A 24071-nucleotide genomic window follows, 5' to 3' on the forward strand; every position below is an offset into this window, starting at 1 on the left:
AAGCCAGGACTCTGACGCTCCCAGTCTCAGTGACCAAATACTCACAGTGGCGCCTCTCGAGTCTGAGCTCAGGGGATTTCTTAGGCCGAAGCCGTAGTGAGGCTAGTCGCAACCTTAGCCTCGGAGATGAGATACGCTTGAGATCAGATGAATGAAGATATACGGAGTAGACAAGAGAACAATACAAGCAAAGAACAGAGGAACAGATAACAGAAACACACAGAGAGAAGAAAGAAAGAGAGAGAGAGAGAGAAAGCAACCGCCGGCAGTTGTGCTCAGACAGGGTCGTCGTCGTCGTCGTTCTTTGGCGGTTTGGAGAGGCACCCGCGCTATACCCGATTTGGATGTGTTGTGTTTCACTGCTTTAGTTAATTGGTATACTATATCTGTACATACTTGTACTCTGTAGTTTAGAATCCCCTTGATTTATAAATGATAATTGTCCTGTATTTTATTATAATGTCTGTGTCTATACCGTGCATAGTGCAAGTAATCTCTACCGTGTGTACTACATCCACTTTCTGCGACAGCTCTGAAACGGCACTAATCACTCCTGCCGACACTAGCCTGTCTATGGTTAGTTAGTATGTCTCGCTGACGATTATCACGTGAAACACTCACCACAAGAATTGTTATACCGATTATTTTTGGTTTTTTTTTTTTTTTTTTTTTTTTTTGAAGAGTCAGAGTAGAGTACAAGTACGACTACAGCATTTACTCTATACAGCCGGTGTGAGTCTCGTCCAAGGCGGTCAGCAACGCGTACTCACCAGCCACCTTATCCACCTTGTCCACGCCAGCCACGCCAGCCACGCCATAATGGCATGAGCCGGTTTAGGACACGACTCTCTGTCAAATATGGAAAGTGTACGGAGTATAGAGTATGGAGCAGTTGGGCTACAGCGCTGACCGGAGTCAAAATATAAAGTTGACATGAGACAGCCCGACGGCCATGGTGCAAGTACAGAGTGCTACAGGTGTACAGGTGGCTGTCACTGAGGTCGATACTACTGCAATGGCTCTATGGATGGATCACAGAAAACTCCATATCATTGAATGAAACTCATTTCAACACTAAGACAAAAGCAAGATACTCCAGAAGCAAACTAGTTCCGCCACAAACCCTTCTTCTCCGGAATATCCTCAACCTCAGTCTCCATAGCATCCACGAACGCGCTATAAGCCTTGTACGACGCAGAAGACTGTTCCTTCGTATACTCATGCGCATACCCCGACTCCTTCAGAGCGCCGAGAAACTCTGCGAACCGATGGTGGAAGATCGGAGTGACCAAGTGGTCCTCCGAAGCAACAAGCACGGCATACTCATTCAGCGCCATGATGGTGGGCATGTAGTCTGTGTCACTTGTTAGCATATGTTTGTATCTGCAAAATGATAGGATAAATCACTTACTGATCTTGTTCACAACCGATGGATGCAACCCGTACAGACAGATATAGGACTTCTCATCCATCCTCATATCCTCTCCCCTGTCATACAGCTCAGCATCCAGCTTGCAATCCGCCCAGTCACGGACAGTCTTGCACTCCGAAATGTGCTGTCGATCAGCATCTGTCGCACAGCCTAGCTTCTTCTCCTTGTACTCGGAGATGTATCTGTGGCGGCAGGGTCGACTGGTCCTGGCAAGGATCCAGTCTTCTCCGCCTTGCTCGGGCTCCTCCTCGTAGGGCTGCATGAAACTAGCCTCGAGGTTGGGTATCGGCATGTAGACGCTGTCGGGAGTGACTATCTGGGCGTCCTGGAGGTATTCGTCGTCGACCACGACCTCGTTGGGATCGAACATGAGCTCCGAGGCGTTGCTAAGAAGGGTCTCTTGACGCTCGAGCTTGATCATGGTCTCGTTCAGGGAAGCTTGAGACATGTTGTTGTTAGTTGGTAAGTTCTGTTGTGTTGTTGTAGTAGTGGTAGATTAGTGTCAGGATGGTTGAAAGGAGAAGAAATATTTGCAATTGCTAGGCTACGAGAGCAGGATTATATACCCTAGTGGTAGGCAGCGTATGGGAAGCTCTTTGGAATAGAGCAGGCTGCATTCTAGATGCCTTGCGCTCCGACGAGGTTGATAATCGGACTCATGAAGTGGAATACGTATCATAGCATCAATTTAGGCATCGCAAAAAGATAGGCTTCTACTTCTATATACGTCACGATTAGGGCTTCAATCTTCATATATCAATCCCATTTCCAACATATAGCAAGTAAACTAAAGTGCCAGTCAAATTCAATAACAAAGACGTTGTTTCTCTTCCTTTGAGGCCTAACTTATTTGCCGCTTAGGAATAATGGCGGCCTCATCCGAGGCACGCACAAAAACCTTCAAAGCCTTAGACAAGACATACGGTTCTCCCTCTAAATACCCAGATGTGTATCCCGACTCTTCTATAGCCTGAATAAACTCCCAGAGCTGACGGTGGTATATGGGCGTGACAGCGCGGTCAACCAGAGCAATTATTGTTGCATATTCATCCAGCGCCAGGATGGTGGGCAGAATAGGCTGCATGTTTTTTAATGAGTCTTTCAGGGTCATTACTCTAGCTTGCGTCACGATTAGGGCTTTAAATCAGACTAGTCCCAATGGAGATTATCAATTAAACAAATGGATATGGGTGTATAGTGAATGAATAAAGTGCCAGGAACATTCAATAAAGGTGTTTTCACGCTCTTCCTGCTTCACAACTTAGCTCAATTATCTCCAACACATTCTAATCCATACAGTGCTATCTTCATTGCAATAGCGTCTATTCTGTTTTCTATCTCTTGATGCAATACAGTCCATTAAGCCAGATATAATATGATACCCATACCGCTGATAACGATTTAGTCCAACCCGTGTTCCAAAACTCGAAGTACTCGGCTATATGAAAGCACATTATCAACAGGAGAGGCGTTGCTACCTGGTTTATGGTCAGGCTTCTATCCCTGAGAAACGCGCTTGTTTAAAGCGTCGACTGGCAGCGGCCTTCAGTACAAAGAAGACTAACGAAAGGTTTGGGAGGACATTTCTACGAAGAGCAAGTTCATTTACCATTGGGTTAGAGGAGCACGTCGCCTTAGCTCTTACAAGGTCTGAATTTATTTTCGGCAATCAACATTCACCAAGATGCAACGTCATCCGGATGAGCGTGATTTCGGAGGCAGGAGGCGGAATTGTTAGGCTGTTGGTGCAGATATGGTACTGCACTAACCAGCAAAACTGGAGCCACAGGGTGCTTTAGTACAGAGGGGCCACGGATATCCTCTGTTTGACATGTGGTCTCGTTGTTGGTTCTGGATAAAGGACCTTTTAATTTTGAATTGCTGGCTTGGAAATTGCGATGGTGTGTTCGTTTTCTTGAAGACCGGAATTTCAACTGCTACGATCAAAGTCTTTACCTGTCAGAGCGTCCCGGAGCTCGAGAGGTATAAGTGGGATTCGATATTGGCACCAATCTGAAGTCCAGGTGATTGCTGGGAAGTGGTTACAAGTACCAAATGCGAGCTTAGAGACCTTAAGCGTCTTTAAGGCTTGCGGCGGAAGTAAAACCTGTTTCGTGGGAATCCCTAAGATAACAAGATGATGGAATCCATATGGTTACCCTCGGACCAGAGGGCTTTCCCTTGACAAGCACCGTTGAGTCCTTGCGCGTGCTGGCAATTTACTGCTAAGCTATGTGCCAATTTTGGCATTTCATAATGCGTCACTGAACCTGGGACGTATTCTCCTACATCTCAAAAAGCGAATTCAGGAGCTGAAGACATACTGGATTTCAATCCAGTATGGAACAGGCCAGAAACCAAACGACACGGACAGAATCAGCGGTTACGACGTTCATTCCATCAAAAACGGCATATCGCTTACAACAGAACTACACGGTCTCTTCGGAGACTTTGAATTAACGTTTGCCGAGACCCACAAGCCTGGCATATATACCACACACCTCACCTTCGACGAGTATGGCGCTGAGTACGAGATAATCCCCGAGACAGTTAAACTTGAAGCCTACAATAGACTAGACGTCAAAACGCCATCTGGTCGCCTGCTAAAAAATGCGTCACACTATCAGAAGGATGCTTCATTGTGTTAGCAGTGGGAAGTAACCAACCTTACATTGAGGGGGGTGGTAGGTAGAACTTTCGAGGAAGGTTCTAATATACCCACTGACGGTAAGATGATCACATTCTACCAAGACTCTCTTTCTAACTCATGTTTTGGTTAACCTAGAGAGATTATTTTTTCTAAGAGAGGATATATGAGGAAAACCGATTTACAAAGCTGTATTTCGAACCCGTCGAGAAAACACCTCACCGGAGGTTCAACCTCCAAGCGCTTACTTGCGCGAGCTAAGGGATCTCGCTGTGTGATAACGAAAACCTAAGCATTACAAGCATTCAGACCACTTGCACCGCACGGCTGGTTGAGAGGCAACGATAAAGTCCAACCTGAGCAAAACCGTCACTTATTACTAGGCTGGGGAGCTGCATCGTTGCGCTTTTCCCTATTGACGCACTTCGACCCAAGGCCACTGAATCAGGTGTTGCGCGGTCACAAGAACCACATCCACTCGGAGACGACCAGAAAAGTCGGGTCTCAAAACATTATGCTGTTGCCAAGCAGAAAGGAAACTCGCATACTTCCAATATCTCTTGTCTTTGTCGGTATCTTCTATCGCCCATATTACTTCACAAATTGCTTATTTCCATTCTCAAAATTGAGCGTGTCGCACCTACTTGCAAGAGGCGTGGTCTTCACACCGCTGTCAGACTTTCAAGTCGACACCAACTGCACAGAGTCATGCGTTGCATGGTCAAGTGCTCATGGACATCGAAGAAGATTGGACAAACTGCTTTGCACATATCCCACTCGGATATTTTCGGCACAAGTTTGCTTACAACAAACCACTCTGGACAAAACGACACAGTTTGTACTTTCATATCAAACGGCCTCTCAGGTTTTATCCAGCTTCATTCCTGGTATTTCGTTGTTAATCTCGAGTGGCCAATCAGGAGAGCGAACTTAAAGCACCCAGCTACCTTCAGTGGGCTGGTTAGCCCTATGTGATTGTTTTCCTGTTACGACGAATACCAAAAGCACATATTGCTACGAGCATCGTACATTATATTACTTGCTGGCATGCATTTCAGAAGCAAAATTCGACTATGATACTTCTCAAACAAACTACTTTTGACCAGGAGATATAATTGCCCATGGAGAACGTGTCCGGACGGTTGTCGAAGTGACACGGGTCCACGAACAGAAGAATAACTCAGTTGGAACTATAGCATAAAGCACGAAGTTCTGATGCCTTTAAACTTACCATACGAGTTTTACGCCATACACCATGGGCCCGACAACTCTGTCTGCACATCGTGCCGGTCTGCAAATCACCGTGCCAATTGAAGATGCTTTTTAGAATCTCACCAAAAGGATGTTATCAACCACAATCGACTTCCAGGTTTTGGAACGTGTGAGCTTGAGTCACGGAACCAGCCAGTATACATACAATTGCTGGACACTAATTACGAAAGCGAGACTCACAGTAAGGCATATAGCTCGTGAGAAAGAGAGATATTCCCGCAGCATGCAAGAGATCGGTAGCCATATTTACTGGCCTTTCCAGAAAGTCCTATCCACCGATCTAAGCCTGTATCTGATGTCGGTCCGCTGGCGATCTGACGGAGAATGGCCCACCATACACATGCAGGGTAAAACCACCTGCGTGACAAATCGGTACCCATCTCAGCTCAGTGCGAGGGACCACTCCCCAGTGCTGTGGTGTCTGATTATGGATGTGTTAACTACAAGTCATGGATCCAGCTTCAGAATGTACCAAGAAAGAGCTAAAACGTTGTTATATTCTACTAACTCACCAGGCGTTAACAACCCGGAAACCATAAGCACCCATTTAATTTGCCTTTCAGGGGATGAATAGAGGGTGTTGATTTACACTAGCTTGTCCATACGGTTCCCCGAGGCGAGTAGAATGATTCCAGTTTGACTTGTCACAGTACTGTTGTCACTTTCCAGGAATTCGCAGGATCGGAACGACGAAATTCACGTCAAGGAGATGGGTGAATAAACATTGGCGATTTTCTTGATCGGCCATTTTGTTGTTTTTATTCAGTCATGTCATTTATGGTCATTTAAAGGATATCAAGCGTGGTCCAGTATAGAAATTGGCACCTTTTGTTGATGGGTGTTTTTTATATTATGCAGTCTAACCAACATGTGACTGGGTTCAAATCTCACTGGATCGGTACGGAGTATAAAGGCCTTGATAGACACGCATGATATCACCATTATCATCTAGCAAAAGTTCTATTATTACTCGCAAACACACTTAGGAAGCAAAAGGGAGTATAGAGTCTTCTATACCGTTCAAGCATCCACCTAAGCCCTCCCCCAAAGACCCCGCGGTGTCCAGAGACATGGCAAATGCAGGAAGCTGTAGAAAACCCATGGCAATACCCATCAAAGCACCCTGCATGAGCTTGGCCTGCCGGCGTGTCCTGCAGAAGCTCAGTATCATCATTGCGAAGACGTATATAATTGCCGCTGGTCGTTTGACCTGCATATATCAGTTACCTGTCAGGGCTGGGTACATTTGAGTTCGAGTAATCACATAATTTGGCACCATAACGATCACACAACGGTCCACCAAACATACTAGAAAGGAACTTGAGGACGACACCTAGCGAGCCAGTCCAGGAGATCTTGGACGCAAACTTATCTTACATCTAGTACGATATGTAGTACTCGAACGTACCAAGCGAGTTGGCAAAACCCAGGGTACAAAAGAAGATAGCTGCACCGCCGGTTGTAGCACAGGCACGAGTGCAGTCTTCTGGGTGGAGGTTTGAGCTCAGGTGCGTTGAGTGCTTTCTGGCTCTTTTAATTCTCGGAATGGGGAGGGACTTTGAGTTCATTTGCTGTAGTCGCTATGGTATTGTGAGCCGGAGATGGCCTTCATCGTGAGATGGTAACCAGAGACTGACCCTTAACAGACGCGCAAAATAGTCTCGAGTAAGCTGCCAGTAATCCTGTATAGTAAAGTCGTCTCTATGATAGACCCATACTTCGGGATTGTTCGGGGTTGTTCGATCGGGATAGTTCGGTGGCCCAGGACGAGCACCTTCTTACTTAGTATCCTCCAGCTTCCTTCTGCCTTCTCACCCTTACGCCTCTCTTACTTCCTCTTACCTCGTTCCTCTTCCCTCTTCCTCTTTTTCTATTTTCCTGTTTCTTCGTTCCAGCTCTAACTTCTTTCCGTCCTCGTCTCTTTCGTCTACGTTCTTGTCTACGTTCTTTGCAGGCAAGACACCATGACCTTGCCAGACGGACGACGCAAACGAGCAGTGTAGGGTGACCATTATCTTCCCTGGGCCTTCTCGCTAACAAAACCATCCCAGAGCCTGCTCCTTCTGCAGAAAACGCAAAATCAAATGTGATCAAGAGGCACCCTGCGGCAACTGTCGACGTTCCGGACACGAAAACTGTGCCTATGAGAACAACCAGCCTCTGTCTCAGACTCAGCTCGACGAGAGCCAGACGACTATTCCTGAATCAATTCCAATGTCCCAGGACTCAACCCCCCTTGGCAGGACACCCAGTGTGAGCGAGTGGACCTTTCCATACCCCTCAGGCTCACCGGTCACCCCTTCGACGGGCACAGGAGTGTGTACGAACTTGATGACTTGTCACAATGCTGAGTTGATGGCTTTGAGGGCCAAGACTGGACAGCTCGAATACCGGAATCGAACTCTCGAGGAGCGAATTCGACAACTTGAGGGCCAGCTATCCGAACAAACTCCAGCGCCCATCCAGGGTTTGAGCCTCGATCTCGAGATGATAATGGGCGGAATCCTTGATATCCCTCGTGAGCGCGACTCACCTTCCCAGTGTAAGGGCATCATCTGCTGTGTTGTAGACAACGCTCGCTTCTTTGGTCAGAGTCATTGGGCTGTCAATGGAATTCTGCTAGTGAGTTCACCTTCTATCTAACTATCTGGAATGAAAAGGTGGTCTAACAAGCATCCAGATCAGTGACATCTTTGAAACGATCGAGGCCCATCTACGAGAGAGCCCGTCGAGCCCGTTGAGCCCCTGGTCCGGTCTGGAGAGGTGCAAGTTCTTGGCAAGGATCATTAAAGCGCGGCGAATATCTTCCATGTCCTCGCTACCCACGCCTGGCTTGCCCCCTAAAGAGGTTGCCGACAAACTAGTCGATTGCTACCTCCGCACGACTGAAGCTATTTATCGAATCCTGCATGTCCCTACATTCCTGAGGGATTATGAAGCGCTTTGGGTGTCTGATACAACGGCCAATACGGCCTTCTTGGCTCAGGTCAAGCTTGTACTCGCTATCGGTGCGACTACGTACGATAAAAACTTCTCGTTGCGGACTTCAGCTGTGCAATGGATTCACGAGTCGCAAGTTTGGTCTTTAGAGCCCAAGCTCAAGTCACAGTTGAACATCCAATCTTTGCAGACTAACCTCATTCTTTTGCTTGCCCGTGAAAGGGTAGGGGTCGACGGAGCCTCAATCTGGATTTCGATGGGTGCACTAATTAGGCAGGCAATCTGCATGGGCCTACACAGAGATCCAGTCCCCCTACCTCAAAATACAGTCTTAGTGGTGGAGATGCATCGAAGGCTCTGGAACACGGTCCTAGAGCTGGCACTGCAGTCCAGTTTGACCTCTGAGGGACCTCCTCTTATCTCTTTTTGGGATTATAATACCAGACCTCCCAGAAACTTCAATGACGACCAACTCCTGGCCGATGATCCGGTGCCAAGCCCAGTAGATACCTTCACGCAAACGTCTATCGCAAGAGCGCTCCGCAAAACTTTTCCACAGCGCCATATCGTGGTCAAGTTTCTGAACGATCTCGCCTCCCCCGGCACATACAAGGAGACTTTGTGGTTTGACGAAGAGCTACGTGTAGCATATAGAGATATCAGTCAAACCCTGAAAGCATGTAGCAGCTCGAGCACTCAATCCTCGCCATCCCAATTCGAGATGCAGGTGGTCGATTTCCTCATGCACCGGTACCTTTCGGCTCTTCACGTTCCGTACTTTGGTCCAGCACTGCACGAGAGAGCCTGCAATTTCTCCCGGACGGCGGTGGTTGAATCGTCACTCAAAATCTGGCGCGCGGTGCATTCCTACAGCGATGCAGCGTCCGACTGTGGCGATCTACAGCAGCTCGCGATCTGCAGTTCGGGCTTCTATCGGACGGTGACCATTCATGCCGCGTTGCAGATCGCAATGGAGCTTCGGGCGCAGCTGCAGAATGAAGAAGGTCTGAGTCCCATCACTTTGCGACCGGATCTGCTGGCGGTGCTAGACGAGGTTAAGGATTGGTGCCTGAAAATCCACGAGGCCGGTGAGACTAACGTCAAAGGTTACCTGCTCATGAGTTTGGTTGCAGCACAGATCGACGGGCTCAGGCGCGGTTTGGGGAAGGACGAGATTGCCAAGTTGTTGATTCAAACTGTGGAGAAGGTTGGAGAAAAATGCTTGCCGATTCTGGAAGACATGGCGGCCGCCCAGGACCAGGGTACTGACCAGGTATCGTGCGAGGGAATGGAGGAGGAATTGGACTTTCTGGTGAGTACAGTACCTTGACTGCTTGTCTAGGTTTCGCTCACAATGAAGCAGTCAGAATTCAAGTTTGACAGTCAGGGCAACGTTGATGTGATGAGTTGGATGTACGACGAAATCAACACCGGATCGCCGTCAGTTTGGTGACGAGGGTTTGTCTTCGAGATAATGATTACTTTAATTGGGCCGGACGCTGCCGTTGGGGTAAAAAAAGTATGTTTTATGAGAGAATGTGGGGGAGGCTATTAATAGTACCTAGCGATAGATTGATAGTGATAGAATTCATTTAGGTTGAGTATGTGTTGCCTTGCGTAGTTAACTAGTTAACTAACTAACCTATAATACTGCCTGATTTATTGGGCAGAAAAGTCACATGCTCAGTCATGTGACTGTATCACATGATTTCAAGACCAAAAGTATTGAAGATCTGGTCTGCAAGCACACTGGATACAAGTTGATATGCCCTTGCTTCGGAATGGCGTTCAAGAGACGATCAATAGCGCTGGCACTGTTCAATGGCACATCCCTTTGCTGACTTGTCAGGATGCGAGGAGGATCCGATGTCAGCATTTAGTGTTCGTACAGCTGTACAGAGTACGAGATACAGCTAGCAATAGCATAGTAGCAGAAACATAGTTTCGAGAATAATACGGAGAACTATTGCCTGAGTACTCTGTAGATTGGTGTAATATCGCCTTGCCTGTCACACATCCCCCCGTAACACCGCAGAATTGCACAGAAATAAGAATAGAATAAGGACAGACTGAATGTCTCAGTTGACTATCTAACAGTGAGTGCTAATTGATAGTGCCCAACTACTCTAGTATTTGTATGTTCCAAGTATAGAACACCGCCTCGATTATTGGAAATCTGAGGCGCAGCGCCTCCCGATTAGGCCATTAGGTTGGAGCTCTCTCTGGCTCACACTACGGAGTACTCTCTCTCTCTCTGGTTCTCTCGCTGTCACTCCCTCACTCTTTTCTTCTCGACTCTCATTTTCTTACCCATTTTCTCTCTACTCTTTCTGTCTCTCGTTTCATCCAACTTTTCTCTCGCCGTTTCGCCTTTTCTCTTGACCTCCCCCGCCGGTTCCCACAGTGATGCGTCGCACCCCCTGACCAACCAGAGTTGTCCCTTGGTTCTCCGGGGAAGAAAAGAAAAGGCATAGGAAAAAAAAAAAAAAAAAAAAAAAAAAAAAAAAAAAAAAAGATTGTGAGAATACGGAATACCTGTCGAACTTTGTCGAACTTGTCCTCCGCACACTCCCGACTGCTCGATCGCAAATCTTCCCATCTCCGTATCGCATCGCCGGAATCAGGCAGAACGATTAACAGCACATCTCCCACTCCCCGAATAGTCGCAGCGCGCAACGTGGATTGAATCGCTTACGAGGGGCTGACCTCCCCGAGGAGGTCATCCCGGTCACGCACGACGGTCGTGATGTCTACCAGCCACGACAACGATGGATGGCAGAAGGAGGATGATAGGAAGAGGCGGAAGAAGATCTCATCTTCGGGCATGCGGAATGTACGTGGTGGTGGTATACAGAGTTGGGAATGGCCGGATCCATTACGAGGACGGAGGCGACGGAGACGATTGCATCGGTTGGGATTCGGGATGGGTTGGACGGTGGTGATGGCAATAATGGTGATGCTGTCATTGGTGTCTCCGGCAAGTGCGGTGTTTCTGGATTTCGATAATTGCTTGGATGACACTATCGCCCACTCGAGTCCTCTGCAGCTTCAGTTTGTGCCTTTCGATGTGGACGTGTGGTTCGACTTGACCGATCCCCTTCGTCCGCTCAATATCACCGTCTACGGCAATGTCTCTGGAACGGCCGATCAGCGCTCCGACTATCCTGCTCCTGATGATCCGCAGTGGTTGAATGCCAGCAATACCGTCGGGAAGATTGCGGATCTTAGTACGTCGAATAACAAGTATTCTACGCTGCTCAAGTCCGTCGACGTCGTCAGTTTCACTCCGTACAGTGATGCGTCTAGGTTCTGTGATTCCGTCATTCAAGGCGAGTGTCCTTTGGGACCCGTCTTTTATGCGAATTCGTGAGTATACGTCCGGGGTATCATAATCTTTCATTCTGGCATGGTTCTGACATGGTTATAGGGGCGACATTCCCGATTTACGTGCCTTTACCTTCCAAGAAGACATGCAGTCGTCGTATCATTTCGCAACCTTATCGTCACGGCTGGTGGTCAAAACGGGCGACGCCTCGGCTGTGCAGCTAGCCTGTATATCGGTTGACATCACCCCCGACCTTGGTTCATCTCTGCGAAACACCCTGGCCTTTGTGCCTCTCGTCATCCTTCTTCTAGTAGGGCTCGCGACAGTCGTTGCCGCCATCTACAGTCCATGGGGTACGACGGATTCGTTCCGTTGGACGAGTAACTATGGTCGAGACGAGGATGTGCTTCGTCTGGTCACGCCAGGATTCGGGGACTGTCTGCAGTACATCCAGTTTGCCGTGTTGACAGGAGGTCTATCCCTGAACTATCCCGGGTATTATCAGCCCGTGATGAGCCAACCAGCCTGGTCGGCTCTCATGTTCAACCAGAGCTTCGTAAACCCTGGAAAGGAACGGAGCCCTGTGGTTGATGGGATCTACGCTGTCAACGCAACATACGGTCTGGATCGACTGGAACATCTTGTCGGCATGGCGTCTGCCCAGGATATCTGGCCAGGAATGATGGTCTGGCTGCTAGTCATCGTGGTCAGCATCACGCTTCTGATTCAGATAGCATTCGCCCTACGCTGGGTTCATCACCAAATCGCCAACATCCCCGAGGAAGATCTACGCGCGAAGAACATGCCTTTCACAGTAGGCAACGTCGTCCGCATCGTCTTTAATTTTCTATTCCTACCTCTTATCTCGCTCTCCTTCTTTCAACTGGTTATTGCCGGTGATTCTCCCGCATACTGCGTGTTTTTCGCTGTCGTGGTTATTCTAATCCTAATCGCATTCTCCATCTGGACCATCCGGTTGATCGCCACCACCCGCCCGAAATCCTACCTTTTTGACGACCTTTCCACCGTGCTATTGTACGGCCCGCTCTATAATACGTTTAATGATGATGCAGCTGCGTATGCAGTTGTCCCTATCTTTATATCCTTTGCCCGGGGCGTTGCCATTGGTGCTCTGCAGCCGTCAGGGATCGCTCAGGTCGTTCTTTTGGCCATCTGCGAGGTTGTGTCTATACTGACGCTCGTGGCTTTCCGACCCTACCCCTCTCCGACATCTATGAACCTGTATCATATCTGCTTCTCTATTATTCGGTTTTTGACGATCCTGCTCAGCGTTGTTTTTCTTCCGTCTCTTGGGGTGCCTGAGGCTGCGCGCGGTTGGATTGGATATGTTATTCTTCTACTTCATGCTCTCGTTCTTGTGTTCGGGTTCTTTTTGAATGCCTTGCAGACCTTGATTGAAGTTATTGCTCGGCTTGCTGGTGCTGGTGGTAATGAAGGGAATATCACCCGTGGTGGATTGGTCAAGGTTTGTTCTCGTGCCCACGCTTTCTTGGATTACAGGCTAATTTAATAGGTCTTCGGTATGCGACAATTGTCCCGTCGTGAACCCCGTCAAGATCTCGGAACCCGTCAAAGCATGGGCTCGGAAGCAGGCATGCTCACGCCCATCGACGGTCGACTATCATCTCAACTAGACTCACGAGCTAGAAGCATGTCCGGAAGTTCAGCCCTGCTACTGGGTCGAGCAGGTGCCAGCGACGGCAGAGCCAGTGCAATGCTCGACACAGGAAGTGCACAAGGCGGAAACAGCAGCCGCGCTAACAGCAGTGGACTCCAATCACCCATCACACCAAAGGCCAACGCGGCGTTTCCTCCTGTTGGCTCAACAGCCGGTAGCAGTGTGTCCAGAAGCAGTCCGCTGTTCAGTATGCATTCGCATGACCCGTACTATCGTCCGCCCCGTCCACGGAAGAAGACGTTAGACACTGATGCTTCTGGGTCTGCGGCTGGTAACACGCCACGGACGACACATTTCACTGAGGCGGCTGAGGATATGATTGATGGTCCCTCCAGTAATCGAGGGGCACCTATGCCAGCTTACCTTTCTGGGCCCAAGGACGATCTCGATTTGGATGACCCTCGACCACCACGGAAAGACAAGGACTATGCTGTCCGTGAAGTTGATTTCTACTATCGAGTCCGTGGTCCGCCACTATCTCACACGGGCACCCGCAAACTCAAGACGGGTCCCGCGGATCCTACTGGTCCTGTTTCCTCGGCGACTGGATGGTTCCGAAGCCTGTTCAGGGGCAAGACTAAAGAGAGCGGCAAGGGATTCGAAGTGGTCCGTAGTGCCAGAGCACCACCACAGGGTCTTTTTGTCGAGGGCGAGGAATTCCACGAACCGTACCGGGATGAACCGGACGAGTCGGGTGCTGCTAATGCCACTCGCCAAGCTCCAGATCAAGATCCGTCATACCATGATTCAGACGGGGAAGGTCACAATAACAATAATGACAACACCGACAACAACGCTGAGAACAACGGCAATGAACAGCCAGTCGATGGCGTACCCAGTTTACCTCCCGTCGACTCCGGTGGCGGTATCGAACTCCCAAGCCGCATGAATTCCCAGCACAGCTCACACGCCCCCTCAATATCCATCTCCAGACAACACTCCACCCGTCAACCCTCAATGTCATCAACCGGACCCCTTGGCGCCGTTGCCGAAGACGAGCCACACGATCCCACTCAACTCCAGCCAACCGTTGGAATGGGTCGATTCCCTTTCAGCGCCACCAGTTCCCCGTCGCGAGATCGTGACTTTTCTGTCGCGTCGTCGACGGCACATTCGACTTCGTCGAGTGCTATCGGACGGGGAGATAGTGGACGATCGCGCGGGGGGCGGCCGTCGAGTATGGGGTATGTGACGTCGCATCGGACGCAGGATAATATCCATGAAGCGAGTATGGATCAAATGTCGTTTAGCGGGAGTGCGGCGGAGTGGGTGGATGAGGATGTTGCTGAGCCGGAGCATGAGCATGAGCCTGAACATGGGCATCAACACGGGCTACGGCATCAACATCAGCATCAGCACTCCATCGATACGGAACGGTGATCACTCTATTGCATTTCTTGGATGACACCTTCCTCTTCTCGATCCTCCCTCTTCTCAATATCCTTTATCACCGCTCCTCGATGTCAAGGTAACGAATCTTTTTCACTATCTATTCTCTTTTGTATATCGATCTCGGGAAAACAAAAGAAATCTGCTTGATGGCGTTCTGTGATCTATTGGCTTACCCTGATATACATTGGGTTTCTTTTCTTGATTATAGCACTTGTGTGTATTCATTCTTGGGGGGGGGGCAAGGTCATTGTACAGTGTAGAGGCTTTGATTCTTGTATGAAATTTGGGAATAGGGATTTTAACTAGCGGGTTAGCTATGCTATGCTAGAATAATTGTATATTGCTGTACTTTATTGGTTATCATTCGGAGATCTCCATATATTATAGAACCCCGCGACGAATTGGGCGATACAACGCCACAGCTTCTTTCCCCTTCTTTCTCTTTTAATACTAGGAGTAAATACTCCTATTTACCACTTACCTTTCTTTTATTCTATTATATGTCGAATATCTTTCCTGATCACGACTGCTGACTGACTGCTGACTGGCGTCACGAGATCTCCGACTCCTTCTGATATCCCCTCGTGCTTGAGTTATCGGTGGTCACCGACTCGTCACCACACAACAACCAACTTTCTTATGTTTTTATTTGATTGATTGGAGATATATACAGGTACAGGTACAATACAGACATTGACGATATATTATCCTGCGAGTCGCCTAACCAGTCGATGACGCCCCCGGCCCCGACAAACGGCGGAGACTGATCCTCCTGCGATAACAAATAACCCCTGGTATAATACGTGCTATCCTACGATCTCAGTATACTACGAAGTCTCTATCTACGAACGATTCATGTCTACGTCGTCGAGTCTGGAAACAAGGCATGCAGGAAACATAAACATGGAACGACGGAGAGCGGATACCCTCGGTGCGCCGGATCGCAAGAGATCGAGGATAGCTCTCTCGCAGGGGGAACCATCATCATCATCGTCGTCGTCGTCGTCGTCGTCGTCGTCGTCGTCGTCCAGGGCAGGATCATCCTTCACGACACCCATCGATCTCACCTCATCTTCCCCTTCGCCACCCCGACAACCACCCCGTCCGCGTGCTCCTCCACGCCCCCCGAGTCAAAGCCAAAGCCAAAGCCAAAGCCAAAGCCAATGGTCTCCCAGCGACGGAACGGATTACATGGAATACGTGCGTCCGCGATGGCAGCCAGACGATGAGGTAGACGAGTGTCCGATATGTGAGGCTCCGTTTAGTTTCTGGTACCGGAAGCATCATTGTCGGAAATGTGGGCGCGTGGTGTGTGCGTCGTGCTCGCCGCATCGGATTACAATTCCGAGACAGTATATTGTTCGGCCGCCGGTTGTGCATCGGCCGTCTGTGTCGGCGACGTTTGTGCCGATTCGTGTGGCTGATGGGAATGCGGATGGGAATAGAGATAGGGATGGAGATGGGGATACTGTTACTGGAGTTGGTGATGCTGTTGGCGAGGGTGGTGTTGTTTCGCCTGCGGCGATCAATCCAGCGCTGGGAGGAGGCGAGGAGGTACGCTTGTGTAATCCATGCGTGCCGGATCCGAATCCTGAGCCGCCGCGCGTGTTTGTGCAGCCGAATCCGCCGCGCCATCGCTCGTATCATTCGATGTCTGTGCCGAGACAGCGGTCGTCGTATGGCGTTGGCGGTGGCGTTGGCGTTGGCGTTGGCATACCCGCTGGTGAAAGTTCCTCGCGCCCGGGGCGGAGGACTGTCGGGTCCAACGACTATCCATGCTTTGGTGGATTGGGAAATCTATTCGGTGGAAGTGGCAGTTATCAAGAACGACCGTCGCGGTATGGATCCTTGCCCAGTAGTTCGCAACAGCGTCTGCCATCTATCCGCGATAACAGCCGTCCATCCCGTCCGCGCCGCCAAATTAGCGAACGCGATATATGTCCAATCTGCAACAACCAATTCCCACCGCTAAGCGAGGGCAACGAAGAAGCCCGCGAGGCGCATATTCGCGATTGCATCGAGAACAATGGTCCGCGGGTGCGATCATCTTCTCTAGCTGCTGCCGGTAGTGCCAGTGGTCCTGGCACTGGCATTGGCACTGGCACCGGGCGTACCGGTCCAGGTCCGGTGATACAACCCCAGGTACCCGTGCGAATGGTCGCGTTTACGGCGACGGAGAAGGATTGCCTAGGTCATGATGCTGAGACACAGGAGTGCACGATCTGCATGGAGGAATATGAAGTTGGACAGCCGCTGGTGAGGCTGGAGTGTTTGTGCAAGTTTCACAAGAGGTGTATTGTGGAGTGGTTTGAGAGGAAGAAGGAGTGTCCGGTGCATAAGTCTTGACTTCCCCCCTCTTTCGCTCGTGTGTTTCATGAGTTGATCTCTTTTGGTTTTGGTTTTGTTGGATGGCGTTGTCGATATAGAATATACCTGCCTTTTTCCGTCTTCTGTTTTCCCCTGTTGTCGATGTTGGTTGCTTGCGTCTACTGGATCTGGATTTGAATTGGTTTGGTTATATATTCCCTGATTTATGCGTTATGTTTATTTTTCTATTTTGCCCTTGTCAGCGGTGGTTGGCGTTGCTAGATGGTCTGAATTAATGGATTGTTTCTACTATGTATAGCGATGTCATGTAGTCATGTAGTACTTGTAGGGTTAGTGAATGAATGTAGGGCTACGTCTAAGCTTATCTCTCTCCGGCAGTCACTCTCTCTTCTTCTTCTCTTCTATTCTCCTTTCATCTATCCACCCCCTGGGAGCTAGACTTCGCTCGACGGGCAAATAGCTACTTATTTTTAACAGCTTATTATATCGGTTTCTTCATATTGAATCCATCCTTCATCGAATAATGAATCTACCTTGATCAAAGAATAGCGATTTGTCAATGGTAGACATTCAACACCGCAGACACAAGAAAACATCGAACAGGCAAAACGTGAAATGCTATGATACCCACATTATTTCCGAAGCTCCAAATATCCGTCAATCCGTCTGGACAGCGAGTCAGTTTCAGGTGCAGGAAGGGGTACTACGGGGTAATACCCCACCACAATGCAATGCTTTCTTACCCACGCGAAATGTGGTGCGTTGTCTGTCTTGGGAGGTTGCTACCAGCCCTGAGAGTCGAGATAGGGTTGTATACCCAGTCAACCTCCAAGTTGAAGTTAAAGGGAAGTTGCCATTGGTATTGAAAACATGATAGTTCGTTTACTTGACTTACTTGTCCAAGAGCTCAGAACGGAGTATTCCTCCGTAAACCACACAATCTGTCCTTGCACGAATATATCCCCCTTCCAGAGTGAAACCAATAGCATATTAAGTATGTCACAGACGAAAGCAGAGATGCGTCAGGCATGAAGTGAAACGTGCTTTCAACAGCAGGTCGTGCATGTATTCCCTGATAGATAGGGTGAAAAAACAACCCTATGACTCTTTTACTTGAAGCGAACGACAGTAGTGACAGGCATATTTTTTCCTGCCACGAAACGATTTCGGCTTGTCTCCTGGTCTTCAAATCGGTGTCGCTTACGACTATGAAGTCAGTTTCCGCGTACCACAAAGGAGTCAGCCCGGTTTATGTTACAGATATTCACAATGGAATATCTGACGAAACGTCAAATGAGAACCAAAGGCTGTTGAATGGAAGAATACTGCATTAATGCCAGGCGCACATGAGAGGCGTTTTCCCTCGGTAAGTGCTGTTGATTGATGTTGTTATGGGAAATTTACCGTGGAGCTATTGAACGAGAGCACGTGGTTTAAGAAGTACCATTCTGCAATTCGAGGCTGCACTGTTTTTATCGGCGCGATACAACGTGGCTCGATAAGACGTACGGAGTCGGATTCTTGAAATTCTGCTGAGCTATGTGCGCTTTTCTTCAAGCAATGGAGCGCAGAGATGGGTGTGTGGTACTAGTTCATACAGCAGGCTTTGCGGATGGATTCGGGGTTTTACCTTTTTTTTTTTTTTTTTTTTTTTTCGAATGCCTTCCAGACAAACCCAGTGGTTTTGATAACAAGTATGCGGATATTTCCATTTATCCCGGCACAACGAACCCCCAATTGACAATACAGATATTTACAATGGGATATTCGGCGAAGCCTCGATTGAAAACGAACCAAAGGCTGCATTGGCAATCAGTGAGATAGGACTGGAACTGAATATCCTGCTGCAACATGCGGGTTTTCTGATAGGGGAGCCAGGAGACTTAGCATAATGGTATGCTTAATGACACAGCAGGCTTGGCGGATGGATCAAGGGTTATTCTCGTGTGTTTATCCAAGGATGTGGCGTGTTCGCCTCGTTTAAGCTTTTTGTGTGTTTGTCCCCATATCCTTTCTCCATACTCTTACTGACATTGATTCCATTAGCGTTGGCGCATTAACTAACTGTATCGACTTAGTCTTTATCCTAAGTTGCTCTGACAGCAGCAAATGTGAAAGGATTGGGAAGGAAGTGGGTGTGCGCCCCCTTTATTGTGTAAGGTATTATGGGTGGATTGTGGTGGCTCAAGCACCAGGTGAGCAAACTGGAATATATACAAAGACTGTTCGAGTACTGAACATCACAGCGCAAGGGAAATAAGCGCTCTGCCTCTAAACAGGCTTCTCAGTGACTTGGGGCCGTGGGCCCTTCTTCTCGCACTTCTTCTCTTTCCCGTTTGATAACGAGTTGAATCCTCATGATGGAGTTGCGTTAGTATATCTATATAACGTTTTCACCGTCACATGGCAGAGGTGCCTTGGTTTGGGCGTGTGATTCTGGGCTCGTTCATATACACGAAGATGGAGAGGCGGTTTTTCTGGTCTTTGGATGCGAACTTTGCGATATTGGGCTGCTGGATGTGGCTTATACATCCCCGTTGATGCAGATCTGATATTTCTTGGGCGGTGATCATCTGATCTGATTCAATGACTTGGCTCTACTATCTAGTAGTACCCTATGGTCAGTGAATGTAGGGCTATTACGTCTAAGCCTTGACCGTCAGTTTCCCCTCTTTCGTTCCTTTCGTTCCTTTCGTCTCCTTTACTTTATCTACAGATACAGAATTTGCTCGACGATGCGAAAAGCCGGCTAATATTCCGCTTGTCACTAGACTAGCTTTCAATCTACTCAGATCGAATCAATTAATCTGAATACAATTACAATGATAGGCTCTAACAGGAAGCCAAACTGCAGCTCATTGCCGTGGCTTATTTGCCCATGGATTCTTTGAACCTCCATAGACCTGTTACGGTTTATTCTTTCAAGCATTGCTCTACTGCATTCGCTATTGCATATTTTTCTCGACACGGAGCCAACAACACGCCGCGCATGAGAATGGTCAAAGACGCAATTCCAGCAGAGTACCAGAAATGCCAAGTGCATACAAGAAATGGATTCCTATACTCTTCAAGGTCAATGAGCGGGTGGCTCGAAGGCCCTGGAGAACATGCAAATTGCAATAACACGGAGATGATGAGAAATCTCTAGCGATCACGCTTATCGCGAATTTGAAATCGCGAATGTGCTCCAAGAAGCTTACAGCAAGCTTGGCAGCTATAGGGGAACCGGGCTAATGTCCTGTTGTTTCAGAACTCTCTTATCGTTGCACAATCCACCAACAAGCTTAACATGGCCAAAATTCGCCAAACAAGGGCTGAAGAGATGGCGACTATCCAGAGAATAATAAGGGAGCGCTTTGGGGGGGGGGGGGGAGGCAAACGCTGACATAGTGTTGGCATACATGGGGTCATCCCTAAACTTTGCACGAAGTGTGCAGATGGCAGCAAAGGCCATCTCCTTCCCCGAGTTTACCAACCGGATAAACCGGGAAATCATCAAGCGCATCACCAGGAGCGGCCACGGCCTGCGGGGATGAGGAACCATCTCCATGGATAACCGAAAGGCGGCAATCGGGGGAGATGTTGTGGGAGTGGGGATGACGGCAGAGGCAGTGCAGCATGGCCTTGTCTTTAACGAGCATGGGTCCCTCAAGAAAGTCGGCCCAGTCAAGCCTCCACCTCTGGCGTTTACCCCCATGCGCCATAATTTTAGAGGTAGAGCGTGGTGCATCGTCGGGTGTTGGAACCGAATCTGCTGGCCAACGCATTTATGAGCTTGCTGAAGAGACATGGAACGCAGCGGGACTGCGGTTTTGATTCATGCCCCGGATTACTCCTATCTCATGGGCCCTGTGGCATCCGGAACCACACGAAGGCGAATGGGGCGGCTGATGAGTCTTTATAGCGATCAGGCTCACTGCGAACAAATGCTAAGATGGTCCGCAGCTTAGAGCAAGCTTGACAACTATAAAAGGAACCTTGATGGTGCTGGAATGCGTGTCGTGTATTGACTACAGACGAGAGACCCCTTTCCTGTGATATTAGTTATTCCCTATTGTTTATGCCTGTACCCTGTAATATTATTGTACGGCTGGGTCTTCAACTCAGCTCATTCAACTGATCTTAATCTCATCAATATCGCAAACAACATTTCTCCCTGTATTCTTTATCTACTCGGGGGATTGCAATAAATACCCACTCGTATCTTATCGTGGCCATCGGCATCGGCGCCCGACTGATCCGTGCCGACTCTTTCATCAATTCTACTTTGTACTCTCTGTACAGTTACCCTGCATACATGCTACTGTCTTATCTTATACTATCTTAATCTATCTAAATATGCCCCTAATCTAGATGGACATCGATCCACGACTCCGCCTGGACGGGCGACACCCCCAGAGTCCTCATCTCCCTCACCACCGATCGGATGCGCGACCTCCGCCGCCGACCACCAACGCACCGACTGCCACACCAACGGCGACAGGGAACTACACTTCACCGGCCTTGACCACCGGTAGTACCAGCCCGGGCACCGGTAGTGGCTTCGGACCTAGTCCCCATGAATATCCCGATCCTCCTGCGCACACTTCTTACCCCCACCATCCTGCAGACGATGGAAATGAGAATGACGACCCTTACTCCGACCTTAAACGGCCGCGCGCATGCGAAGCCTGTCGACACTTGAAAGTCCGGTGTGAGCCGGATCCGAATGGTCACGATGGAACGTGTAAGCGGTGCGCGAAGTCGGGGAGGCAGTGTGTAGTCACTGTGCCGACGCGGAAACGTCAGAAGAAGACGGATAGTCGGGTCGCGGAGTTGGAGAAGAAGATTGATGCGCTGACGGCGCGATTGCAGCCGGGTGCTTCATTCACAACCGGATCGGGGATAGCGACAGGAGGCCAGGGGCAACAGGGTGTTGGTGGTGCTGGGAGGAGGTGGCTTGGAGCGAGGCAGGATGTGCATCCGTCGTCGCCTTTGGCTAATGGAGCGGGACTGGGGTTGTCCGGCGTTAAGAGGCAGTTTAGTGGAGAGGTGAAAGAAGACAGATCCTCTGGATATCCGAGACCTGCGGCTAGGCCGTCGCGCTGGGCTGGGTTCGATAAAGCACCCACCAGCAGCAGCTTCGTTGATATTATCGACAAGGGATTTGTTTCTGCTGAGGTGGCCGCGGAGGCGTTCGACCGGTATATGGACGAAATGGCACCGCATCTTCCGATCGTTGTGTTTCCTCCAGGGACGCCGATGCACGAGGTTCGACGGACCAAGCCGATTCTCTTTCACGCGATTATCACTGTGTCTATCGGGGCTATCCAGCCCGAGATCCAAATGCCCCTGATCGACGACTTCTACAAAATCATTGCAGAGCGCGTGATCGTCAAGGGTGAAAAGTCACTAGACCTAGTCCAGGCTATTATAGTCTGTACGATCTGGTACATTCCTCCCGACCATTTCGAAGAGCTCAAGTTCTACCAGCTTACGCACATGGCGGTCACCCTCGCAATGGATATCGGGATGGTCCGCTGGACAAAAACCGCCAAGCGACCGTTCAACCTCATGAGGGATGTTATTGGGAAGAAGGCATTCTTTCTGGACCCGGATTCGCCAGAGACGAGAAGAACTTGGTTGGGCCTTTATTATCTTTCGGTACAAGTAGCCGCCGCCTTACGACGCGTTCCTCTTGTCCGTTGGCATGCGTATATGGATGAATGTGTCGAGATCCTGGAGACATCTCCCGATGCGTTACCGTCCGACAAAGCATTGATTCACTGGGTGAAACTTGGGCACATTATGGAGGAGATTTGCTTTCACTTTGTTGGTGATGATCCGGACTTGAATGCCACATGTGCCGAACCCAAGCCTCAGTACACGTTGAAGGTGTTTGAGAAACAGTTGGAGCAATGGAGGAAGGAAACCCCGACCGAGCATTTTTCTGGTGAGTTACTGTTCTGTTCTCTGAGTCTGTCTTAGGGGTATGCTGACTGTCTAGTTATAATGAAACAAACGGACTATCTGATCAACATCTACATCCACGAACCAACCATGCATATCAACTGCAACGGCAACGAATACAAGCCCCCCGAAAACGAGTACCAAAGCCCAACAATCAACACAGCCTACATCAACGCCCTAAGTACTTGCCTCACATGCACCCACCGCGCCCTGGATGTCATCATATCAATGCCCCCGGCCAGTATCCTTTACCTGCCCACCTACGTCCTCGCCCGCGCGTCATATGCAATGGTCGCGCTGATCAGACTATACGCCATCGTGAGCGCTCCTGACTCGCAAATCGGACAGGTTATAGACCCACCCAGTTTGAAAATCGATTATTACTTAGGCCGAGTGGTGGAACATTACAAGGCTGCGGGGGGACATGTGGGCGGGCGTTCACCGGGGAAGTTCTCGGTTGTGTTGGATATGCTTCGCAATTGGTTCATCAAGCAGAGGGATCAGCCACCAAGTTTGAAGGATGTGTTGGATGGAAGGGGGAGGTCTGCTTCCTCGTCCGCCAATAATTTTGCGGAAGGTGGACAGGAGGGGACCAACCGAATGGGACCAACCCCTCTACACCTCCTAAGTGAAGTCGCCATGGGCGAGCCAAAAACCCGACAAGGCTCAAATCCAACCCACCTCTCTCCATTTCCCCCGCGAACATCAGGCTACTATACATCAACGCCCCACCCAACATCCATCGACTCCCTCGTCTCCCAACCCCTCCCCCCCCCAGCCTCAACAATGGACCAACACCAACAACAGCCATGGATGCAATACCCCCAAATGCAATCAACATACCCCGACCCAAGCGCCGCTCCGACAACAACAGCCACAGGGTTCATTCCCGAACTAGGCCTCCCGGTTGGCGTGGGGTTTGAGTCGGAGAATCTGTTTACGTTGGGGGATATGCTTGGGGATGGATTTTTTAATTTTCCGTTTACGGTGGATGGGAATATGGGGCAAGGTTGGTAGGTACGGTATTTTATGTGGTTTTGATGAATGTTTATAGTGATTCTTTATGTTGATAATTTTTCGGCCCCCT

The 24071-nt window shown here is 49.3% G+C and overlaps 7 protein-coding genes across 7 annotated transcripts; 4 read left to right on the forward strand and 3 right to left on the reverse strand.

The window, feature by feature from the left end:
* Positions 1-741: 741 nt before the first annotated feature.
* Positions 742-1345, reverse strand: ASPGLDRAFT_47730 (uncharacterized protein). Its single transcript, XM_022546740.1, has one exon. It carries the CDS (start codon positions 1335-1337, stop codon positions 1107-1109), a length of 231 nt encoding a protein of 76 aa, XP_022400707.1. The 5' UTR covers positions 1338-1345; the 3' UTR covers positions 742-1106.
* A 5031-nt stretch (positions 1346-6376) lies between these two features.
* ASPGLDRAFT_47731 (uncharacterized protein) lies at positions 6377-6931 on the reverse strand. The gene is made up of 2 exons (XM_022546741.1): positions 6616-6931; positions 6377-6561 (listed from the first exon to the last, which is right to left on the reverse strand). The coding sequence occupies exon 1, from the start codon at positions 6917-6919 to the stop codon at positions 6731-6733; it is 189 nt and encodes a 62-aa protein (XP_022400708.1). The 5' UTR covers positions 6920-6931; the 3' UTR covers positions 6377-6561; positions 6616-6730.
* Positions 6932-7178: 247 nt separating this feature from the next.
* Positions 7179-9895, forward strand: ASPGLDRAFT_74738 (Zn(II)2Cys6 transcription factor). The gene is made up of 4 exons (XM_022549748.1): positions 7179-7350; positions 7403-7973; positions 8032-9603; positions 9655-9895. The coding sequence occupies exons 1-4, from the start codon at positions 7316-7318 to the stop codon at positions 9742-9744; spliced, it is 2268 nt and encodes a 755-aa protein (XP_022400709.1). The 5' UTR covers positions 7179-7315; the 3' UTR covers positions 9745-9895.
* Positions 9896-11214: 1319 nt separating this feature from the next.
* On the forward strand, positions 11215-14695 carry ASPGLDRAFT_66930 (uncharacterized protein; the record flags this gene model as incomplete). The annotated part of the gene is made up of 3 exons (XM_022549072.1): positions 11215-11657; positions 11719-13102; positions 13151-14695. The coding sequence occupies 3 exons, from the start codon at positions 11215-11217 to the stop codon at positions 14693-14695; spliced, it is 3372 nt and encodes a 1123-aa protein (XP_022400710.1).
* Positions 14696-15270: 575 nt separating this feature from the next.
* Positions 15271-17386, forward strand: ASPGLDRAFT_47735 (phosphatidylinositol-3-phosphate-binding ubiquitin-protein ligase). The gene has a single exon (XM_022546742.1). The coding sequence runs from the start codon at positions 15611-15613 to the stop codon at positions 17051-17053; it is 1443 nt and encodes a 480-aa protein (XP_022400711.1). The 5' UTR covers positions 15271-15610; the 3' UTR covers positions 17054-17386.
* A 3014-nt stretch (positions 17387-20400) lies between these two features.
* Positions 20401-21167, reverse strand: ASPGLDRAFT_47738 (uncharacterized protein). Its single transcript, XM_022546743.1, has one exon. It carries the CDS (start codon positions 20800-20802, stop codon positions 20449-20451), a length of 354 nt encoding a protein of 117 aa, XP_022400712.1. The 5' UTR covers positions 20803-21167; the 3' UTR covers positions 20401-20448.
* Positions 21168-21388: 221 nt separating this feature from the next.
* On the forward strand, positions 21389-24001 carry ASPGLDRAFT_127142 (putative C6 transcription factor (War1); the record flags this gene model as incomplete). Its single annotated transcript, XM_022540707.1, has 2 exons — positions 21389-22967; positions 23022-24001. The coding sequence occupies 2 exons, from the start codon at positions 21389-21391 to the stop codon at positions 23999-24001; spliced, it is 2559 nt and encodes an 852-aa protein (XP_022400713.1).
* Between the last annotated feature and the right edge of the window lie 70 nt (positions 24002-24071).

The sequence above is a fragment of the Aspergillus glaucus genome, assembly GCF_001890805.1.
Source record: "Aspergillus glaucus CBS 516.65 unplaced genomic scaffold ASPGLscaffold_11, whole genome shotgun sequence".
NCBI classification, from domain to species: Eukaryota; Fungi; Ascomycota; class Eurotiomycetes; order Eurotiales; family Aspergillaceae; genus Aspergillus; species Aspergillus glaucus.

Bases quoted from the DNA above. Each gene is read 5' to 3' on its own strand.
- ASPGLDRAFT_47730 (XM_022546740.1), bottom strand. From the start codon at position 1,337: ATGGCGCTGAATGAGTATGCCGTGCTTGTTGCTTCGGAGGACCACTTG.
- ASPGLDRAFT_74738 (XM_022549748.1), top strand. From the start codon at position 7,316: ATGACCTTGCCAGACGGACGACGCAAACGAGCAGT. The intron at 7,351-7,402 runs GTAGGGTGACCA...AAACCATCCCAG, and splicing joins GGACGACGCAAACGAGCAGT to AGCCTGCTCCTTCTGCAGAA. The intron at 9,604-9,654 runs GTGAGTACAGTA...ACAATGAAGCAG, and splicing joins AGGAGGAATTGGACTTTCTG to TCAGAATTCAAGTTTGACAG.
- ASPGLDRAFT_47731 (XM_022546741.1), bottom strand. From the start codon at position 6,919: ATGAACTCAAAGTCCCTCCCCATTCCGAGAATTAAAAGAGCCAGAAAG.
- ASPGLDRAFT_47738 (XM_022546743.1), bottom strand. From the start codon at position 20,802: ATGCGTTGGCCAGCAGATTCGGTTCCAACACCCGACGATGCACCACGC.
- ASPGLDRAFT_47735 (XM_022546742.1), top strand. From the start codon at position 15,611: ATGGAACGACGGAGAGCGGATACCCTCGGTGCGCCGGATCGCAAGAGA.